The following is a 19,523-nucleotide window of genomic DNA, read 5'->3' as shown; positions in this document are numbered from 1 at the left end:
CTGCACACCTCCTACATCAAAACAATCTCCAAGACCTACTGGATCCATTTCTTAAAAATGTTGAGAATCCGGGCACCTGTGGCTCAGTGGGTTGGGCCTCTGCCTTCGGCTTGGGTCATGCTCTCAGGGTCCCAGGACTGAGGCCCGCATCGGGCTCTCTGCTCAGCGGGGAGCCTGCTTCCTCCCTCTCTCTCTGCCTGCCTCTCTGCCTACTTGTGACCTCTGACTCTCTCTCTGTCAAATAAATAATAAAAATCTTTTTTAAAAAATGTCAAGAATCCATCCACTTCTCTCCATCTCAAAGGCACTCATCCAACCCAAGACACCACCAAGACATCTACGTCTCTTGACACTCTGCCCTCTGTCTAGATCTCACGTACTGGTGACAGCTTTAATTATCTATATGTAGGGGTGCCTGGTTGGCTCAGTGGGTTAAGCCTCTGCTTTGGCTCAGGTCATGATCTCAGGGTCCTGGGATAGAGCCCCGCATCAGGGCTCTCTGCTCAGCAGGGGGCCTCTTTCCCCCTCTCCCTCTGCCTGCTTCTCTGCCTACTTGAGATCTCTCTCTGTCAATTAAATAAATAGAACCTTTAAAAAAGAAAGAAATGTAAATTACTACCAATTTATTTTTTTTAATTACTACCAATTTAGACCCCCATCTAAGACATATGTTCTAAATGCCAAGCTGATACATTTATTTACATTAGGCCTCCATTAAAGTCTCAAACCTAATCCACTCCAACTAAAATCATGATCTTTCTACCTATATTCATTCTTTCTCCAAGTTGTACAAACCAGAAATGTGGAAATTATCCTAGACACCTATTCTCCCTATAGCACATCGAACTCATCATACTAGCCCATTTTACCTCCAAAAGCAATCTCTAATCTATCAATTCCATTTTTCTGCCACCACCCAGTTCAAGTTACCATCACCTCTCACCTGCAGTATTACAGTGGGATATTCTACCAATCTCCCAACTTCCATACCTATGTCCCTCCAACCACCTGATTTAACTATACATTAGATTAAGCAACTCCCCTGCTCTAAAAATCCTCAGTTACCAACTACATTTCCTTGAATGAATATATCATCATGCTTCTGGGTCTTCTCATATTAGACTATCACAGTCTAGTAGGCTAATCCCCTACTCTTTCTCCAGGGTATAAGTTAAATGATACTTTCTCAGAAAACCTTACCAATCTATCCTAATTGGGTTTCATATTATATCTGAACTATTCACTTAAATTTATAAGACTAACTATATGGGTACTTACAACTGATTCTAAAAAAGCTATGTGTGGCAAGAACTATATATTTTATCTACTTCTATATATTCAACACTAAGCACGCAAAGGCATACTAACAAGAATTCAAACAAATGCTGAATAAAATCACAAAATATGACAAAATGTGTATACTTAACGATGACCAACACAATAGAAGACCAAAAAAATTAAGTTAGATTTGACTATAGATTAAACAAGATTAATACACTGCACTTCATGTTTTAAAAAAATACTTATCTTTAATTGTGTTTGCAATAAATAATATATCTTTAATACTTTGCTTATTCTTTTTTATCTTTTTTTATTCTCAAGTATTAGCACAGGAATTTTCCCAATGCACTATTTATAACTCTGTCACTCACTTGCTTAAAAACCTGTAGCCAACCTGAGTGTTCCTTCCCCAGGCTGGTAAGTTCAATCTAACAAATCAGTCCTTTCCAAAAACCTCCCACCCCCAACTCTTGCCACCTGGAATGCCCTTCCCATCCCTCTCTTTTTTAAAATTTTACCTCAGTCAAGTACCAAGTTATGTCTCTTCCTGAACTGTTCACCAGTGATTTTAGGCCAAAACAATATTTTAGGCCAAAACAATATTTTTCTGAAATGCTATTATAACCTGAAAACAAAATGAGATATTGGAGTATTTTTTTAGATAATGGTTTTTAAAAAAATGTTTATTTCCTTATATACAAATACAGCAGAATTCCAACTAGAACAATTTTGGTCAGGAATTGTGTATTACACATACTTTTCCTCCCTTCTGTACTCCCACCTAGTGGACACTTGATAAATACATGAAGTACATCCTTTAGAAAGAAAAAAATCCCAAAGACGATAAATACCAATGTTCTGCATCGAATTTTGGTGAGAACTGTCAAGAGAACTTCTTACATATACGTATGTAAAATAATGAATCACGACACGACTTCAAAAAGCACACTTTAGGGGCGCTTGGCTGGTCAGTTGGGAGGACCAAGTGACTCCGGGTTGTGAGCTCAAGCCCCATGTTGGGTGTAGAGATTAATAAAAAAAATAAACTTTAAAGAAAAAAAGGACACTTAACCAGCTTATATTTCTTTTGTTTGTTTGTTTGTTTGTTAAAAAAAGATCTTATTCATTTGTCAGAGAGAGAGAGAGATAGTGCACACAAGAGAGAAAGCACAAGCAAAGAGAACAGCCGGCAGAGGCAAAAGCAGGCTCCCTGCCAGAGCAAGAAGCCCGAAGTGAGACTCAATTCCGGGACCTTGAGATCATGACCTGAGCCAAAGGCAGATGCTTAACTGACTGAGCCACCCAGGTGTCCCAAGATTTTGTTTTATTTTTAAGCAAGGGTGGGAGGGAAATAAAGAAATAAACACAAAACAGGAAACAGTTGGAATCTAAGAAATATAGCTATATTTATTTTTTCCCTCAGCTATGAATTTTTCCCTTCAATACTGTAATAAATTTGTTTATTCTTTGTGATAAATCTGCCTTTGCTCCCTTTTGACTTTGTCTCAACACACTTATATAAAATAATTAAAATGAAATACTCTGTATTCAAATTTTATGTATGTCTCATGCTTAGAACATAAATATAACTCAATTCTCAATTCATTTTTTAGTTCTTACCTGCAGTTTCTGATGTATTTGAAATAATTCATCATAGATCTGATTAATCTGATGTGGAAGTATTCTTTGCTTGTTTGGTGCTTTAGATGTTGAACAGCTGACACGTCTCAGAGGGGAGTCATTTGCACTACTACAATATTCAGTCCAATTTCTTGAATTTGATGCCACATTAGTTGGCTGGGCAACTGCTAAAAAAGAAATTTAATTATAAAGCTTATTGATTTATAGTTTTAAGTATTCTCAGAGTACTCTTCAGGAAGAGTTATTTCAAATATGAATTGAAGTATTGTTAAAAAGTGTCCAGTATTAAAAACAGTATGAAGGTTCTTCAAAAAGTTAAAAATAGAACTACCCTATGACCCAGAAACCACTACTAGATATTTATCCAAAGGACACAAAAATAGTGAATCGAAGGGGCACATACAGCTCAATGTTTATAGAAGCAATGTCCACAATAGCCAAAATGCGGAAAGAGTTCAGATGTCCATCAAAGATAAACGGATAAAGATGTGGTATGTATATAAGATATATGTGTGTGTGTTACATATATACATATATATACATATACACATACATATATACATGTACACATATATACATACACACACATACACAGAGACAGTAGAATATTACTCAGCCATCAAAAGAATGAAATCTTGCCAATTAAAATGACATGGATGGAACTATAGGGTATTACACTAAGTGAAATAAGCCAAAGATAAATACTGCATGATTTCACTCATAGGTGGAATTTAAGAAACAAAACAGATGAAGACAGGGGAAGGAAAGAAAAAATAAAATAAGATAAAAACAGAGAGGGAGGCAAACCATAAAAGACTCTTAACTATAGGGAACAAACTGAAGGTGTCTGGAGGAACATAGGTGGAGGGAAGGGATAAATGAGTGATGGGCATTAAGGAGGGCACTTGATGTAATGAGCACTAGGTGTTACAGGCAACCAATGAATCACTAAATTCTACCCCTGAAATTAATAATACACTATGTTACCTAAATTGAATTTAAATGAAAAAAATTTTTAAAGTCTTCAGTATTACATGCAGAAAGAATTATATATAGCAAATGTGGTAAATGTTAAAATTAGAAAATCTGGGTGAAGGCCTTACAGAAATTCTCTATGCTCTTTTTGCAATTTTTCTGTAAGTCTGAAATAACTTCAAAGTGGACTTTAAAATGCATAGAAACACTCAGGTATTACCTGCCTAGGCCAAGAAATGTGAAGTTACATCAGAAACCCCTAATCACATTCCCTTCTCTCCTCTAAACCAAATTAACCTAACCCAAATACAGCATTAATCATTGCTTTATTTTTTAAAATTTTTTATGATCTCGGTAAAAAAAAATTTTTTTTTAAGATTTTATTTATTTATTTGACAGAGAGAGATCACAAGTAGGCAGAGAGGCATGCAGAGAGAGAGGAGGAAGCAGGCTCCCTGCTGAGCAGAGAGCCCGATGTGGGACTCGATCCCAGCACCCTGAGATCATGACCTGAGCCAAAGGCAGCGGCTTAACCCACTGAGCCACCCAGGCGCCCTGATCTCGGTAAAAATTTAATAAAAATTAAGACTTTGTTTTGCCTGATTTTAAACCACATATAATGTCTTTAATTTATATAATGATGTAATTATGTAATTTCTATTACCTCCTTTAAATATGTTCTTGTATTAATGACAGAATCAGGTTCACAAATCTTCACTACTTTAACCTATTTTATATTTTTGTATGTCAACATTCCGCTACAGGTGGATATTTGAGCTCTTTGTCTATACAGGTGCTCTACAGTCTTGCATGTGGCTGCTGGTACACATGCTCAAGAGTTTCTCTAGGGTATATGATTAACAGCAATATTGTTGGATCATAAGGGACACATACAGGTTCAACTATGCCAGTGATGCCAAACTGCTTGCCAAGGTGGTTATATTAATTTACTCTCCCAACAGCAATGGATGAACAAGTTCCTTTTGCTTCACTTCTTTACCAACACTATATTGCCAGAATTTATTTTCTGTTAGTACTAAAAGTGGTTTTAACTTGCATTAGCCTTCTTGAGAACCCTAGCTTTAAGAAAGGATCTCCTATTGCACTCCCCATCTTCGACAGACCTTAGGGAGCCAAAATAAAAAAAATAAATAACACAAATTTTTAACAAAGAAAAATGTTCTAGAGGGCCTGACTGGCTCAGTCTGTTAAGCACCATCTCTTGAGTTCGGCTTAGATCATGATCTCAGAGTAGTGAGATCAAGCCCCATGTGGGGCTCTGTACTCTTCAGTGAGTCCACTTGGGATTCTTTCTCCCTCTCCCTCTGTTCCGCCTCCTCCACATGTGCATGTAAGCAGACGCACTCCCTAATAAATAAATCTTTAAAAAAAAAAAAACTGCACCTCACTCAGTTCAGCAAATGCCCCTAAAGTGAAAGTTCCATTTTTTTAAAGATTTTATTTACTTATCTATTTATTTAGGGTATAGGAGGGGGAAGAGAGGCAGAAGGAGAGGGAGAAAGAATCCCAGGAGACTCCAGTGCAGCACAGAGCCCTACACTGGGCTCAATCCCAGGACCCTGAGATCACAACCCTAGCTGAAATCAAGAGGTAGATGCCCAATTGAATGAGCCACCCATGTGCCCCCAAAGTGAAAGACACTTTCACTGCTTTGCTTGCCTCTCTAGGTTCCCATTTCACAGTCTATAGCTTAAATATTCCTTAATTATGTCAACTTTTAAATACATTCAACTTTTTTTCTTTTACATTATCCTGTATTTTCTATTGTTTTTCAGTGGGAAAATACACCTCGTAGCAAGAAACACAAGTCCAGGCCAAATTACTTTTCACTTTCAAATGCTGAGGTGAATAGAAAGAGGATGATGAAGAGTGGGAAGGGAGAAATGAGCATGTTGTATGTAGACAATATATGCCCAGAAGAGATGCAAAAAGGCTATCAAAGGGGCAACAACACTGTTCTCAAAGTCCTGCAAACACTCTGGTTGCTGCTGCCTTGAAATGCTGACAAAACTATGACATGCAGCCACATGTATAGAGAGTTACTAAATAAGTGCCTGATGAAGCTATACCTTAAGTAATCTGGAGTACTGTCTTAAAATATTAAAGGATTACTCAACTCTACCACAGTATTTAATGACTTCCTAACAAATACTAATATGAAGAAATATGAAGACATTATAAAAAATATTCAACTGATTATTAACTTATTTTGGTAATTTTGAGAACATAAGAATACTTCTGGAAAATAATGAAGTTTACTTTTCTCTTCTCCTTTAGTTAACAATAAGCAAGGTTAATATCTCATGGCTTACAAAAATACAGAAGACAGAAATATACATACACTTGAGGACCAGTGTTATTACTATGGGATAAGCTTTATGTGCTCTACTTGACAAAGCTATTTTTTTAAAGATTTTATTTTTAAATGTGGGGCTTACATTTATAACCCTGAGATGAGTCACATGCTCTATGTACTGAACCAGCCAGATACCCTGACAAAGCATCTTTTTAAGTAACTATTCTAAAATTATTATCTCTTTTACCTTTTTCAATGTCTTTAAAAGACTGTTTGGTTATTTTGGAGGTACTAATTCTATGATCATTCTCAATTAACTCTTCTTTTGTTTCTTGTTGCTTCAAATCTTGAAAAGAATCCAGTTCATCATCTAGGCTTTAAAAAAAAAAAAAATCTAACAGCATTCTGCAAGTTTTCTACAGCATTTTAAAAAGACAAAACTGCTTTTCAAATATTAACAGCGTAACAACTGAAAAAATGTAACAAGCAAACATTTTTAAACATGGAAAACAAAATGTGAAAAGTAAACCACTGATCCTAAAAAGTCACTAAAGGTATCTTTCTATATATTCCAATGGGCTTAATTTAAAATGACATATACTTGTAGAATGCTCTATGACTTCCATACGCTTTCTTTTGATTCCTAATACTTCTGTGAGATAGATATACCAGCTACTATTAGCTATAATTTTAGCTAAAAGAGCTAACATTTAACAGGAAGAAACTGAAACCTAAAGAATTTAAATAACTGACCTAACTAGTAAAAGGTAAAAACAGGTGTTCTCTCCAAAAAGATGATCTCAAAGTTGAAATTTCTAGAGCAATGCTGCTAAGAGGAATATAATTCAAGTCACATAAGGCAATTTAAAATTCTCTAGTAGCCATATTAAAAACATAAAGCTACAAAATTTCAACAGTATATCTAAAAGATTATTTTAATACATAATCAGTATTTAAAATTATTAAGGTATTTTGCATTCTTTCATTCATCTTTAAAATCCGGTGTATATTTCGTACTTGTATTTCAAGTACTCAGTAGCTTCCTGTGCCTTGTGGCTACTATGCTGAACAGCACTATAATCCAGATTAGATCATAACTAGAGATTGTGAAAAGAAATGTTTAATGCTATAAAAACTTTCACAGCTCAAAAGCTTCAAGTTATAACTTGAAATTACGCCCAGACCATTTATGATAACAAAAATGATAAAACTATGAGTTAAATACAAGAAAATCATTTCCAGAAACTCATAATTATCTCAAAAACAATTTTTATTTTCCTTACTCCATATTCAATCTACCTCATGTGCAAATCTTAAAACCACATCAACAAAGCCACATTATGAATGCCAAATGAAATTGTAATATTAATAATAAACATTTGAGTGCTTTTCTATGTACTAAGCACTGTTCTATGTGCTTTACATGAATGAATGAATGAAGAAAATTAGGCAATTATATAAAAAATTCAAGCATCCAAATATCAATTACCTTAATAATATACATATATTTTTGGCAGTTACATTTTCTTCTCCCCGTGATTATCTCAACATTTCATTTTGTATACGTATACATCTTTTATGATTTAACATTATTTCAAAATGTTTACCCCTTCTTGATGCACTTAGCACCTCCTTCTGCCACATATTTATGGCATTTAATTTTATCTAATTCAAAACTTCATTTCTCCTTAGATTCCACTGTTTTTATATTGGTTTCACCCACTCACAGCCCAGCACTCTGCATGTAGTTAGCATCACCTGAGACTGATTTCTTCAATCTCTCTCTCAACTACCTAAAATATAGCTTACCACACTAGTAGACACACAATGGATACTGAGTTAAATATCACTGTCTAACAACTCTGCATTCATTTTTATCCTAGGTCCTTTAAAAAAAAAAAGAGCAAGGTTTTCATTTGGGTTCTGGATGAATAACCAGAAAAATAATTGTTCATCTTTCATACTGTGCAAATAACTTTCCATTATACCACCAAACATACTGCTAGGTTTATGCTTTTATCACAGAAACACTCAGTAAAAATAAATCAGTCTCTTCAACCATTCAGCAGGCTCAGACTGCCTGTACTTCCTCTCAGAAAAAAAGCAAAGACATAAACAATCCTCCCTTTAATCTCAGTTTTTTTAGATACCAAAGGGAGAGTAATACTAAGGATTCAAGGTACTTTACCAATTCACATTTAAGTGTTTGAATGAACTACAAAGCGGTGTTGTGCAAAGCTTTCCTTCATCAGAATAACATCTTAATGATGAACCCACTTTATCTCCAGATGAGAAGATATCCAAACCATCTGCTAACAAAAAAATAAAATAGTAGAGATTACTAAAATCAGATACTAATCTCATTCTAGGCTTCTAAAGGTAAGGCAGCAAAATTACCTAATGATTTCTTATCTGTATGTCTCTGTAATGAAAACTTCAGAAAATAGGCATCAAATCTTATATAGCACTTTACTGATTTCAAAATGCTCTTTCATTTATTACCTTATTTGATCTTAGCAACAACTAGCTTACTATGAAGTTAGCAGAATAGGCGCCTTTAACCCTATTCCAATGATGTGAAGTCTAAGGACCAGAGAAGTTACCTGAAATTATCCAAGTAACAGAACCAACAAATGGAAAGACTAAAATTTAGAATCCAGTCTTCTTTCTACCTATCATTATATGTCATCAGTCTTCAAATATTAAACATTTATAATTTTATATATTTTAAACATTAAACATTTTTTTATTAGACAGAGAGCACAAGTAGGAGGGGCAGAGAGAAAGAGAATCTCAGATTTTACACTGAGCATGGAGCCCAACACAGGGCTTGATCTCACAACCCTGAAATCCTGACCTGAACTAAAACCAAGAGTCAGACACTTAACTGACTGCACCATCCAGGCACCCCTAAACACTAAACATTTAACAGACTATTAGCCATGGGGCACCTGGGTGGCTCAGTGGGTTAAGCTGCTGCCTTCGGCTCAGGTCATGATCTCAGGGTCCTGGGATCGAGTCCCGCATGGGGCTCTCTGCTCAGCAGGGAGCCTGCTTCCTCCTCTCTCTCTCTCTCTCTGCCTGCCTCTCCATCTACTTGTGATTTCTCTCTGTCAAATAAATAAATAAAATCTTTAAAAAAACAGACTATTAGCCTCTATCTAAACTGAGTAAAAGGCAAAAGAGCTTCTCTGATAAATTTAGAAATTAAAAAAAATTTTTTTGAATCATCTGATTTTTTAACAGAGGCAGAATTTAGGGATTCATCAGTTGTGTATAACACTCAGTGCTCATTACATAAGTGCCCACCTTAATGCCCATGATCCAATTACCTCTTCCCCCCCTACCCTCCTCTCTTCCAGCAACACTCAATTTGTTCCCTATAGTTAAGAGTCTCTTGTGGTTTGTCTCCCTCTCTGTTTTTATCTTACTTTTTCCTTTCTTTCCCCTATGTTCATCTGTTTTGTTTCTTAAATTTCACCTATGGGTGAAATCCTATGGTATTTGTCTTTTTCCTGACTTATTTCACTTAGCACTTAGCTTATGCTATAGTTCCATCCATGTCATTGAAATCTATGTATCCTTGTCTAGCACATTTTTCCCCATCAGAAATTAAATGAGCTATACTTTTTAGTTATATATTTTATTTTTTTAAGGATTTTATTTATTTATTTGACAGAGAGACAGTGAGAGAGAGAACACAAGCAGGGGGTTGGGGGAGGGAGAAGCAGGCTTCTCCCAGAGCAGGGAGCCTCATGCAGGGCTGGACCCTAGGATCATGAAGTGAGCTGAAGGCAGACATAAAAAGCTGGAAATTTGGGGCACCTGGGTGGCTCAGTGTGCTAAAGCCTCTGCCTTCAGCTCAGTCATGATCCCAGAGTCCTCGGGCTCTCTGCTCAGCGGGGGTCCTACTTCCTCCTCTGCCTGCCTCTTGGCCTACATGTGATCTCTGTCAAATAAATAAATAAAATCTTTAAAAAAAAAAAAAAGCTGGAAATTTTAGGGGAAATTTCAAAACTAAAATACAATTTTAAGATATTTTTAAGATACCAGACTCAGTAATAATTGGGTTTTTTTTCATGTTGAAGGAATGTTTCGGAAGAGTGTTTACAAAATTTCAAAATGAAATAAACTTGGAAAAAAATGAAATTCTCTAATCTACCATCTGATAAACTTTTAAAGATAATGTTTCTGCTATCATCTCAAAATTCAATGATTATACTTACTAGTAAAAACATCACTGAAGAAGTATCAGCAAATCAAGACTAATTTTAATTAGCTATATGTTAGTTCCAAATGACCACATAATGTTCCAATCCACCCAATCTCACAGTATAATTATCTTTATCAAGTACATTTGGTAAGTTCTTCCAGTGCAACAATTATTACCCCTGTAACTTGGAAAAGTTTATGCTTTAAAAAAAACAGCAAATAGTTTTCTTTATCTAATACACTATTTATTTTTTAACAATTTTAAAGGCAAAATTGCTGTAACTGAAACACCAAAAAGAATTCATTCGATGTTAAAAACATCTTACACATTTAAACCCCCCAAATCCTGATTACTGTTTTCTCTCAGATTAAATGTTAAAACTCCCAAATATAAAAAAATACTCCATCAGCTTACCTGGGGAGGTTAGAGATCTTCTCTTCCATTTAGCCTGATCAAAACTTGAAAAATCATACTTAAAAGAAAAAAGACATATCTAATTTATATATTAAGAATCAATATACAGTCTCAAGAGTTCCCCACAAATTATGTATTAAGTACAAGGGATAATTACAAAGGTTAGAGTGGACATACTGGTAAGACACTACCTTAACCAAGTGGTCAAAATTTTTATCACCAATAATGGGACAAAGCAACATCACATGTCTCCTAATGAACAGGAGCAACACATACATCACTCCTGCCAAAAATGCATAAAACCGGTATCTATCTAGTCATGAGGTGTATTCAGAGAAACTCAGTTGTCCTATGCTCTTCAAAAATATCAACATTATGAAAGGCAAAGACTTAAGAACCTGTTCCAGAATAAAGGCAACAGAAAACTAAATGCAATGCTCATTTGTGGATTGTATCTGCACCGGAGGAAAATTTTACAAAGGACATTATTGAGATAATTGGTGAAATTTGAATACGCACTATACATTACATATTACTGTGTAAATGGTAAGTCTCCTTAATTTATTACCGTGGATATATAAGAGAATATCCTTATTCCTAGAAAATACACTTAAGTATTCATATTTGGGGGTAAAAGTATCACAGTGCCTGCAAGCTACCCTTCAAGGGTGTATGTAAAGTCAAAACTAGGAAGATAATGGTAACGCAAAAGTGGCAAAATGTTAACTGGTGAATCCAAACGAAGTGTCCAAAAGAGTTCTTTGCATTATTCCTGCAACTTTAAGTTTGGAATTATTTCCAAATAGGAAGGGTTTTAAAGGAATTAAAATTGCTTTTTGAACTCCACACCAGTCACTTGTAAATTAACGTGCCATACCACTATGTCTGATACATCATAAACCTTCAAGAATTTATGGAGAAGGCATTTTTCTGGTAGAAAATCTGTTTTTCCCACATCGGGAGCATCTGCGGCCACGAAAACTTCTGCTCTTCCCGCCTCCTTTCGCTAACCCTGTTTCCGGCAGAGTGGCTCGAGGCCCGGAGAGTCACTCCCCCGCCCGGGAGCCTTCCTTCGGCACCTCGGCCCCGAGGCTTCACACCTGCCGGAACCCGCCCGCGGGCACAGGGAAAGGTCGAGGTGAACGGCTAGGCCTCACCTCGGCGAAGCGGCTGCCCCCTAGTCCGTAGCGGCTTTTGAGACGCTCCACTACCAAATCCTGCCCGGGCGGCTTCACTAGCCTCGGTTCCATACTGCGCCGAGCTCGCCGTTGTCTCCCCGGGAACAGCTTTCAAACACAGAGCTGCCGGGCGCGCAGGGGCGGAGCTCGCGCAACGGAACGGCGACGTGACGCACGGTGCGCCCCGCCCCTCGGGGGGGATGGTCGGGAGCGGCGCGGAAACGCGAGAAGACCCAGCCTGACTGGGCGGTGGCGGGCGTGGCCAGAGGAGCGCGGCCACTTAAAGTTGAGCCCGGGAGCCGGAGGCGAGGGAGAGGAGCGCAAACTGCAGTCCCCCTCTCACTCTCTATACTACGTTAAAAATGTCCGGGTGTTACAAACGTTTTTCCTGCTGAATGATTTAACGACCAATTCCTTTACTCCTGTGTTAACTGGGCTAAGTGGCATTTTATCTTTGACTTCAATTTTTTGCTACTTGCTACCGAACAAAAAGTCCGGTCGTCCACAGCAGTTACACTTTAGCAGGTGTGGCCCCTCACGGGAGGGCGCTTGGCCGTAGCCTCAGGCACCCCCACGGCTTCTGGGGTAGCCACCACTTGCTCCCCAACCTGTGCGCCTGGCGTGCATGTGGGAATGCGTACACGCTACGTCCACAGACGACGTGGTCACCAGAACGGTCCAAATCTGACTTGGTGGCAACCCTCTCTTGGCTCTTAATATAGCTTACGTGTATTTAGGGTGCGTTTGGACATACGAAAGTAGTGTTCTTTCATCAGGATGGCCTTTGCTAACTGTAAAAAGGCAAAAATCAAGAATACATCGTACGCCAAAGCACAGAATTCTTAAAAAGGATTACTCCCTTACTTGCCCTGCAATTGGCCTAGGTTCCATATGTATCTTAAAAAGCAGTATTAGAGAGGGTGCCTGGGTGGCTCAGGGGATTAAGCCTCTGCCTTGGCTCAGGTAATGATCCCAGGGTCCTCAAATCAGATAGCCCCGCATCAGGCGCTCTGCTCAGCGGGGGGCCTGCTTCCTTCTCTGCCTGCCTCTCTGCCTACTTCTGATCTGTCAAATAAATGAAATCTTAAAAAAAAAAAAAAGGCAGTATTAGAATGTGAATTCCCTGTATCAATGTAATGAATGTAAAAGCATGTACTTTTTTTTTTTAACAGCTTTTCCCAACACCCAGAACAGGACCAGGCATTTGTACATGCTCAATATATATTGGGATGGTATACCAACCCAAATCCTCTATTAAACCGAGACTAATTGAAAGGAATAACTGAATAACCACTTAATTTTTCTCATTTATACAATTACACTAGTGTGATCCTTTACTTTTCTAAATCGTGAATGTTCAACAGCACGTCTGGACTAACAAATCCTAGATTCTCGGGAGTATCTTTCAAGTTCTTCAAATGCCAAAGGTTAAGAAGATCATTTTTAAAAGTAGTTACCTGAAAATCATTTATACCAATACTCTTTGCCATCAAATATTAATTACAATGCACAAATAATTTTTTATACTCTGTTTTAAACAGATTTCTAATGAGACAATAATATAAAGTCAAGCCAGTTTGGGGGGGGGGGCGGTATACGTGTTGTGGATTTATACATTAGCAATTAAGTAACAAAAAGAAATCACAAAGTCCTCTCCTGAAATGTGACACAAAGTCTTTGTCATTAATGCCCCATCATTCATTTCCATCATTCATTACTCACACACAACAGACACATGATATCCCTCCCCTCCTGTCTGGTGGGTATTATATGATAACCCATTTCCAAATCCCCAAACAGAATAAATGCCACTGTCTTTCACTAGAAAAAAAAAAAAGAGAGAGAGAGAGATGATTTCACTAGGAATAACACAGGAGGGTAGTCACTGTTGGTAATCAGAATACACAGTATTTTGTGCTCTAGATTCTTTATAGTTGTATATTGAGTAGGCTGATGAGAACATCTCCCCCTCACTAACCCCCTCCACCACGTTTTTAGCGCAGTTTGCCTTTTGATACTAATCATTTTCAAATAAATTTTTAGTGTGTATGTATCAAACTTGAAGTCACTTTCTTGGGAGCCTTGGAAATTATGTGGTAGTCTGATTTACAGAACTTAATTGTCCTCTTCACTTTGGCTCTAGGATGAACAAACAACTAGATGCACAAGTAATAAGTTTTTTAAATATCATGGCTGTTAACAATTGACACTTTATTTTTACTACAAAATTCACCAGAAAAAGGTACTGCAACAATCTAGTATAAAGCAAATCTTTAACCAAAGAACATAGTATAGACCTTTTTAAAATAGTCATACTTTATCACAACAACTGCAAGGAAAAATTCAAGTTCTATCAGAACCAAGCTGCAGTTTGAGGTAGTAGAAACAGATGACAGAGAAGTTAAAAAAAACAAAACTTAAAAAAAAAAAAAAAAAAACTAAGGAAATACTTGTTTAAAATGTAAAAATTAATTTAATACCTTTGAAAGGGCACAGGAAACTACATATCATTTAAGAAAAGAAGGTACTCTACTTAAAAGTTAATTTAACTATACAGGAGGTGCAAGGATTATAGAAGAGCACTTTGGTTAAGTCTCTACCCTCTGTGGCTCTACCCATTCATAAGTGAGTCTCTATGCATAAATGAGCACACCAAATTTAAAATTACCAAATATATTTCAAATCTAAAATAAAAATTATCCAAGTTGTGGTCCCTTTATTCAAATGGTAAATTTATCCATGCAGGAAATTCAGTATCTTAAAAGGTAAAATTAAATTGCATATATCATATTCCTTCAATAGTTTGAGAAGGTCTATTGCTTTTAACAAGATTAGTATTATTCCATTTTAATACAGATATGTCAGGAGTACATAAACACAAGTACACCTGATTTACACCAGTGTTTAAACTTTTATTTCACACCATGCAAGGTCAATTATAACACATTAAAAAGTGACAACAGCTATAAGCTGCAATTGTACATTTATACATTGGAAACGTCCATTTTCAAAAGCTGAACATAATTATTACCATATGTCACAACAGCTAAGCTTCAATTCAACTGTTTATACAGGAAAAATTTACTAGAAAAAACAATGATTTTATATCTGTCCACATTCTGTGATACTAATTCTTCGACTAACAGACCCTTTAGGAGAGCCAAATGATTCAATCTTTTTCACAGTATCCATGCCATCCTTAACAAACCCAAATACTACATGCTTAAAGTCCAAATGTTCTGCTTTTTTCAGTGTTATAAAAAACTGAGAATTATTGGTATCCCGGCCTCGATTGGCCATTGATAGTAAGCCAGGACCAGTATGTTTCACATCAAAATTTTCATCTTCAAATTTATCTCCATAGATAGATCGTCCTCCTGTTCCATCATGTTTGGTGATATCTCCCCCCTGAAAGAAGATTTCAATTATTAAGAATTTTGAAGAAAATAGCAAATACCACAGATCTACCACTACAATGTTAAGTCCTAAAAACTCGACTTCCTTGAGAATGTGGTTTGAAAATTAAGAAATACCCATTTTTGAAAGACAAAAGTGAAAAGGTCTTTTGCCTACCCTCAATTTCTAGCAGGTTTCAAGGTATCAGAAATTTAAACCATTTTACGTTGAAAGTTTTTGTAGGGATAGGAAGTTGGATGTGACACCAACTAATATGCAGAAAAGCTTAAAGAAATCTTAAGAAAATTCCAGGTGAAGAGAAACACTCAAATTTCCCAAGTTCGTGTGGTTCACTTTCTAGACTTCAACTGTGATACACAATTAAATACTTACTTGGCAAACAAAATCTGGAATTACTCTGTGAAAAATGGAGTTCTTGAAGCCAAAGCCTTTCTCTCCAGTGCAGAGTGCTCTGAAGTTCTCTGCAGTCTGAGGAACAATGTTTGAAAATAATTCCATGGTTATACGTCCTAGAGGTTCATCGTCTGCGCAAACATCAAAAAACACCACAGGATTTGTCTCCTTCGATAACTCTGCTGTTAGTGATACTTGTCCTTTTTGGAGTTTCAATAAATTCTGTTGACATTCTTCAAATTTTTTTTTAAAACAATCAGCCATTTCTTTGGTTTTAAACCTTACTGCAAGCTGCTCCACTTTGGCTTCTCCATCTATTAAACAAAACAAAACAACATAGGGACAACCTTAATATTAAAATAATTGTTATAAGCTATCTTACGTATTTGTTATGGATTTTAGAAAAGACCAAAAAAGTAAAAAGTAGCATTTGCATATAGAACTCACCAGCATAATCTGAGGCAGTCCAAACTAAAGCATTGTTTGAAACATTCAAGGGTTTTAATTCCATTGTTTTCGTGATGACATGGTTTGCACACACTTTAAAAACCTGGTCTCTTCTCATTAGGATCCGGTAGTAATTCTTCATTGTATGCCAAAGAATCTTTATGTCTCCTATACCACGCTCTTTCCACTGACTGACCTCTCGATCCCATCTATAGAGTTTGGCTCTCTCTTTAAATAAAATTTCTTCATCTTCTTCTCCAGATTTTACTTCTACCTATGACAGCAAATAAAATTATAAGCTGCTGCTTTTAACATATTACATGCAAATTCCAAAGAACCAAATTCCACACAATATTGTCTTTGCAATGACATTAATGAAATTTGAACTACAGTATCAAGATAAATTCCAAGGGCTAGGAATACATTTGATTTGGATGAAGCAGTAAAGACCTGATTTGTCATGAAATATTTCTCTTATATAGTATTCTTCCTACTTTTGGAAAGTAAATACATTGTTTTACGGGACAGAAGAGATTCCAAAAAGTGTTCTTGAAGAGAAATATCAACTACTGACTGTAGTTGAAAACTGACAAAGTAATTTGCCTAAAATAACATTCTTGTCCTTTTTATTAAAAGAATTTTGGCAAGTATGAGACTGGATACTTTTTACTTCCAGAATTATATTATGAAAACAAGATATTCTAAAAATATATGAAAAAAACTTAGTTCTTCCCAACAATTTCATGTAGAATTTATAGAATTTATATTTATATATGTGTCTATATATATATATATATAAAACTGGGAAAGGGTAAATATTCTGAAAGAAATGCAAACAAAGTTAGTCCTGCAAGTCAAGCCTATGTCAAGTTTAGTTCCATTCTTTTAATATTTACCTCAGGTAATGACACTATTGGTTCAAAATGGATATCTTCATTGTGAACTTCTTCATCACTACCATCTTCATCTTCGCCAACTTTACTGGTTGACTGTGCTCCAAACACAGCTGCTCCAGTATTTGCCCACTGGAAATTCTTATCTGATGAATAAATTAGGATATTTAAACAGTGGTATCAAATTTTATATGCTTTTAATCCCCCTGTTACGTTCTTGAGGCCTGTAATTTCCAGTGATAGGACATATACTTTTAGTAAAAATGCTTAAAATTGTATTACTCTGACAAGTTTAACTCATATAGTGAGCACACAGTACTACTCACAGTACAGAGTACTGTTTATGCTTTGAGCTACAAAGATCAGATCATCTGAGCCTCAGGCAAATTTCATGATACTGAACTATGCAAGAACTTTCAGTAATGAAGCATATTCTTAACACACACCCCAGAATTTTGAACAATTAGCTCAGCTCCAAAGGTAATTTACCTCATAAAACATTTTATCACATAAGAAAAATAACTTTTGAACCTAAAAATGTCCTCTCAAAGAGGCCACACCTGCTACTTCCAAAGCAGTCAAAGCAGCCTAAACACATTTATAGCTTTTCTACCTCAACTTCTTCCTGAAGTAACTACTGCTGCAGCTTAGATTTCTTAGCTAGGTGGTAGAAGGTAGCACAGGGAGAAGCTCACTGACTCCCAACTATCCTCAAGGGATACCAGGCTGTTGGTGCTGTAGACTCCCTATTCCCACGCAGGGAAACAAAGATTGTTACTCTCCCTTAGGCCTTGGAGAAGATGAAAACTAGTTACTTCTTCCTCCCCATTTCAGCCTCACTGTCTTACAGAGGAAAGAAACATCTCTTAGCTTTTCATCACTTGTTGATGAATCACTGTCTTAGAAAATTCCATATCCAGTGCTAAAAACTCTTAAGGGGCAAAAATATCACAGATCATTTAAAAAGTAACTCAGCACCTTAAAGAAAGCACAGAATGAGTATCTATTAAGAGTATCTCCCTCTATGCCAGATTTAGTGGGGAGGGGGAAAAAAGAGAGAGAGAGAGAAAAAACCTCAAAAAGAGAAAGAAGACAAAAGTCCTTAGGAAGATATTGCAAAAGAGGGGTGCCTAGGTGGCTCAGTTGGTCAAGCAACCAACTCTTGGTTTTGGCTTAGGTCAGGATCTCAGGGTTGTGAGATCATGCACAAAGGCTCTGCGCTGGGCGTGAAGCCTGCTTAATATTCTCTCTCCCCTATCACTTTGCCCCCCACCAAAGCTCTTGCATATATGCACACACTCTCTCTTCTTTCTCTTTCTTAAAAACAAAAAAACAGAAAACAAAGCTGGTTCAGGAACTCCCAAGCAAAAAAAAAATTTTAATTACCCCATAAGACCCTTGAGAGGTATGGCAGAAAAATTCCAAAATATCTCAGTGGTTCTTAATGCTGGGTGAATTTTAAGAATCACACAGGAACTGTTAAGATATCAATGCCTAGGCTACCACACCCAGAGAGTCCAATATAATGTTTTGTTTTGTTTTTTAAAAAAAAACAAAAAATGAAAAACCTCCCAGGAAATTCTAATATGAAGCCAAGGTTTTTTGAAAACCAGGAGAAAGAATTTTATAGCAAAAATATAAAATTATACATGTCAATAATCACAATTTCACAGTAACAGGTCTAGGCAACAGCACGTAGGAGACTTCCACTATATGAACAGGTTTATAAAAACATAACAAAATCTGAAGGAAATATGATAAAATAGTGATTATTGACAAAGGCAGGTGATCTTTAAATAGGAACTCCCTTATTATTCTCTTAGTTTCTGTATTAAATATTACACAACAGATGTGGAATGACTGACATACCTATGTGAATAGAGCTTACAAAGAAAATGAGTTTAAAAAAAACAACAAAATCACAACAAAAAATGAACAGGAGCAGATTTAAAAAAAAAAAGAATCATTATAGAAAAGAATATGCAGTAAGAAGAGGAAAAAAAGATTCCTCTGAACTTAAAAACCAACCAAAACAGAAAGTTTAAAATCAGAAAGGTCCATGCAATGACAGAAACAAGTTATATATTTAAAAAAGAAAGAACAAAAGGAAGGAGGGAAGGGAGGGAGGGTGGGAGGGAGAGAGAGAGAGAGGGAAGGAGTAAGGAAGATGGATACCCACATTCTGGCGAAATTTATGACCTCTTAAAAAAAAAAACTAATTTAAAAGAAAAGTAATGAAAAAATCTAGAGATTAATCAAAAGCATAAACAAAAGGAGAACTGTCCAAACCAAAAGGTACTTCTTTGAAAAGACAGCACAAATTCCTGCCAGATCGAAGAAGAAAACAAAGTAAG

At 36.3% G+C, this 19,523-nt stretch overlaps 2 protein-coding genes across 24 annotated transcripts in view; both read right to left on the bottom strand.

Moving 5' to 3' along the window:
• Positions 1 to 12,195, bottom strand: part of CCDC138 (coiled-coil domain containing 138) — a 136,194-nt gene extending 123,999 nt beyond the window's left edge. For 7 of the 21 annotated variants that reach the window (XR_014315212.1, XR_014315213.1, XR_014315214.1 and 4 more), the window contains exons 1-5: positions 11,999 to 12,173; positions 10,842 to 10,920; positions 8,403 to 8,523; positions 6,462 to 6,589; positions 2,902 to 3,089 (exon numbers count right to left, since the gene is read on the bottom strand). Coding sequence is in view for 12 of the 21 variants with exons in the window: in XM_082744232.1 (XP_082600358.1) it covers positions 2,902 to 3,089; positions 6,462 to 6,589; positions 8,403 to 8,523; positions 10,842 to 10,920; positions 11,999 to 12,091 (609 nt within the window). In the remaining 9 variants the exon portion in view is untranslated. Of the gene's footprint in view, positions 1 to 2,901; positions 3,090 to 6,461; positions 6,590 to 8,402; positions 8,524 to 10,841; positions 10,921 to 11,998 lie in introns of all 21 variants that reach the window. The other 14 variants (XR_014315210.1, XM_082744234.1, XM_082744245.1 and 11 more) reach the window with 7 other exon arrangements.
• Positions 12,196 to 14,910: 2,715 nt separating this feature from the next.
• LOC309871326 (E3 SUMO-protein ligase RanBP2) overlaps positions 14,911 to 19,523 on the bottom strand; it is an 84,141-nt gene continuing 79,528 nt past the window's right edge. For all 3 annotated transcript variants that reach the window (XM_082744228.1, XM_082744229.1, XM_082744230.1), the window contains 4 exons: positions 17,173 to 17,315; positions 16,277 to 16,550; positions 15,809 to 16,143; positions 14,911 to 15,427 (listed from right to left, as the gene is read on the bottom strand). In XM_082744228.1, coding sequence (XP_082600354.1) covers positions 15,122 to 15,427; positions 15,809 to 16,143; positions 16,277 to 16,550; positions 17,173 to 17,315 — 1,058 coding nt within the window. In that variant the 3' untranslated portion in view covers positions 14,911 to 15,121. The remainder of the gene's footprint in view (positions 15,428 to 15,808; positions 16,144 to 16,276; positions 16,551 to 17,172; positions 17,316 to 19,523) is intronic.

This window comes from Mustela nivalis (genome assembly GCF_964662115.1).
Source record: "Mustela nivalis genome assembly, chromosome: 8".
NCBI classification, from domain to species: domain Eukaryota; kingdom Metazoa; phylum Chordata; class Mammalia; order Carnivora; family Mustelidae; genus Mustela; species Mustela nivalis.
This window is presented reverse-complemented; position numbering and strand designations above follow the sequence as displayed.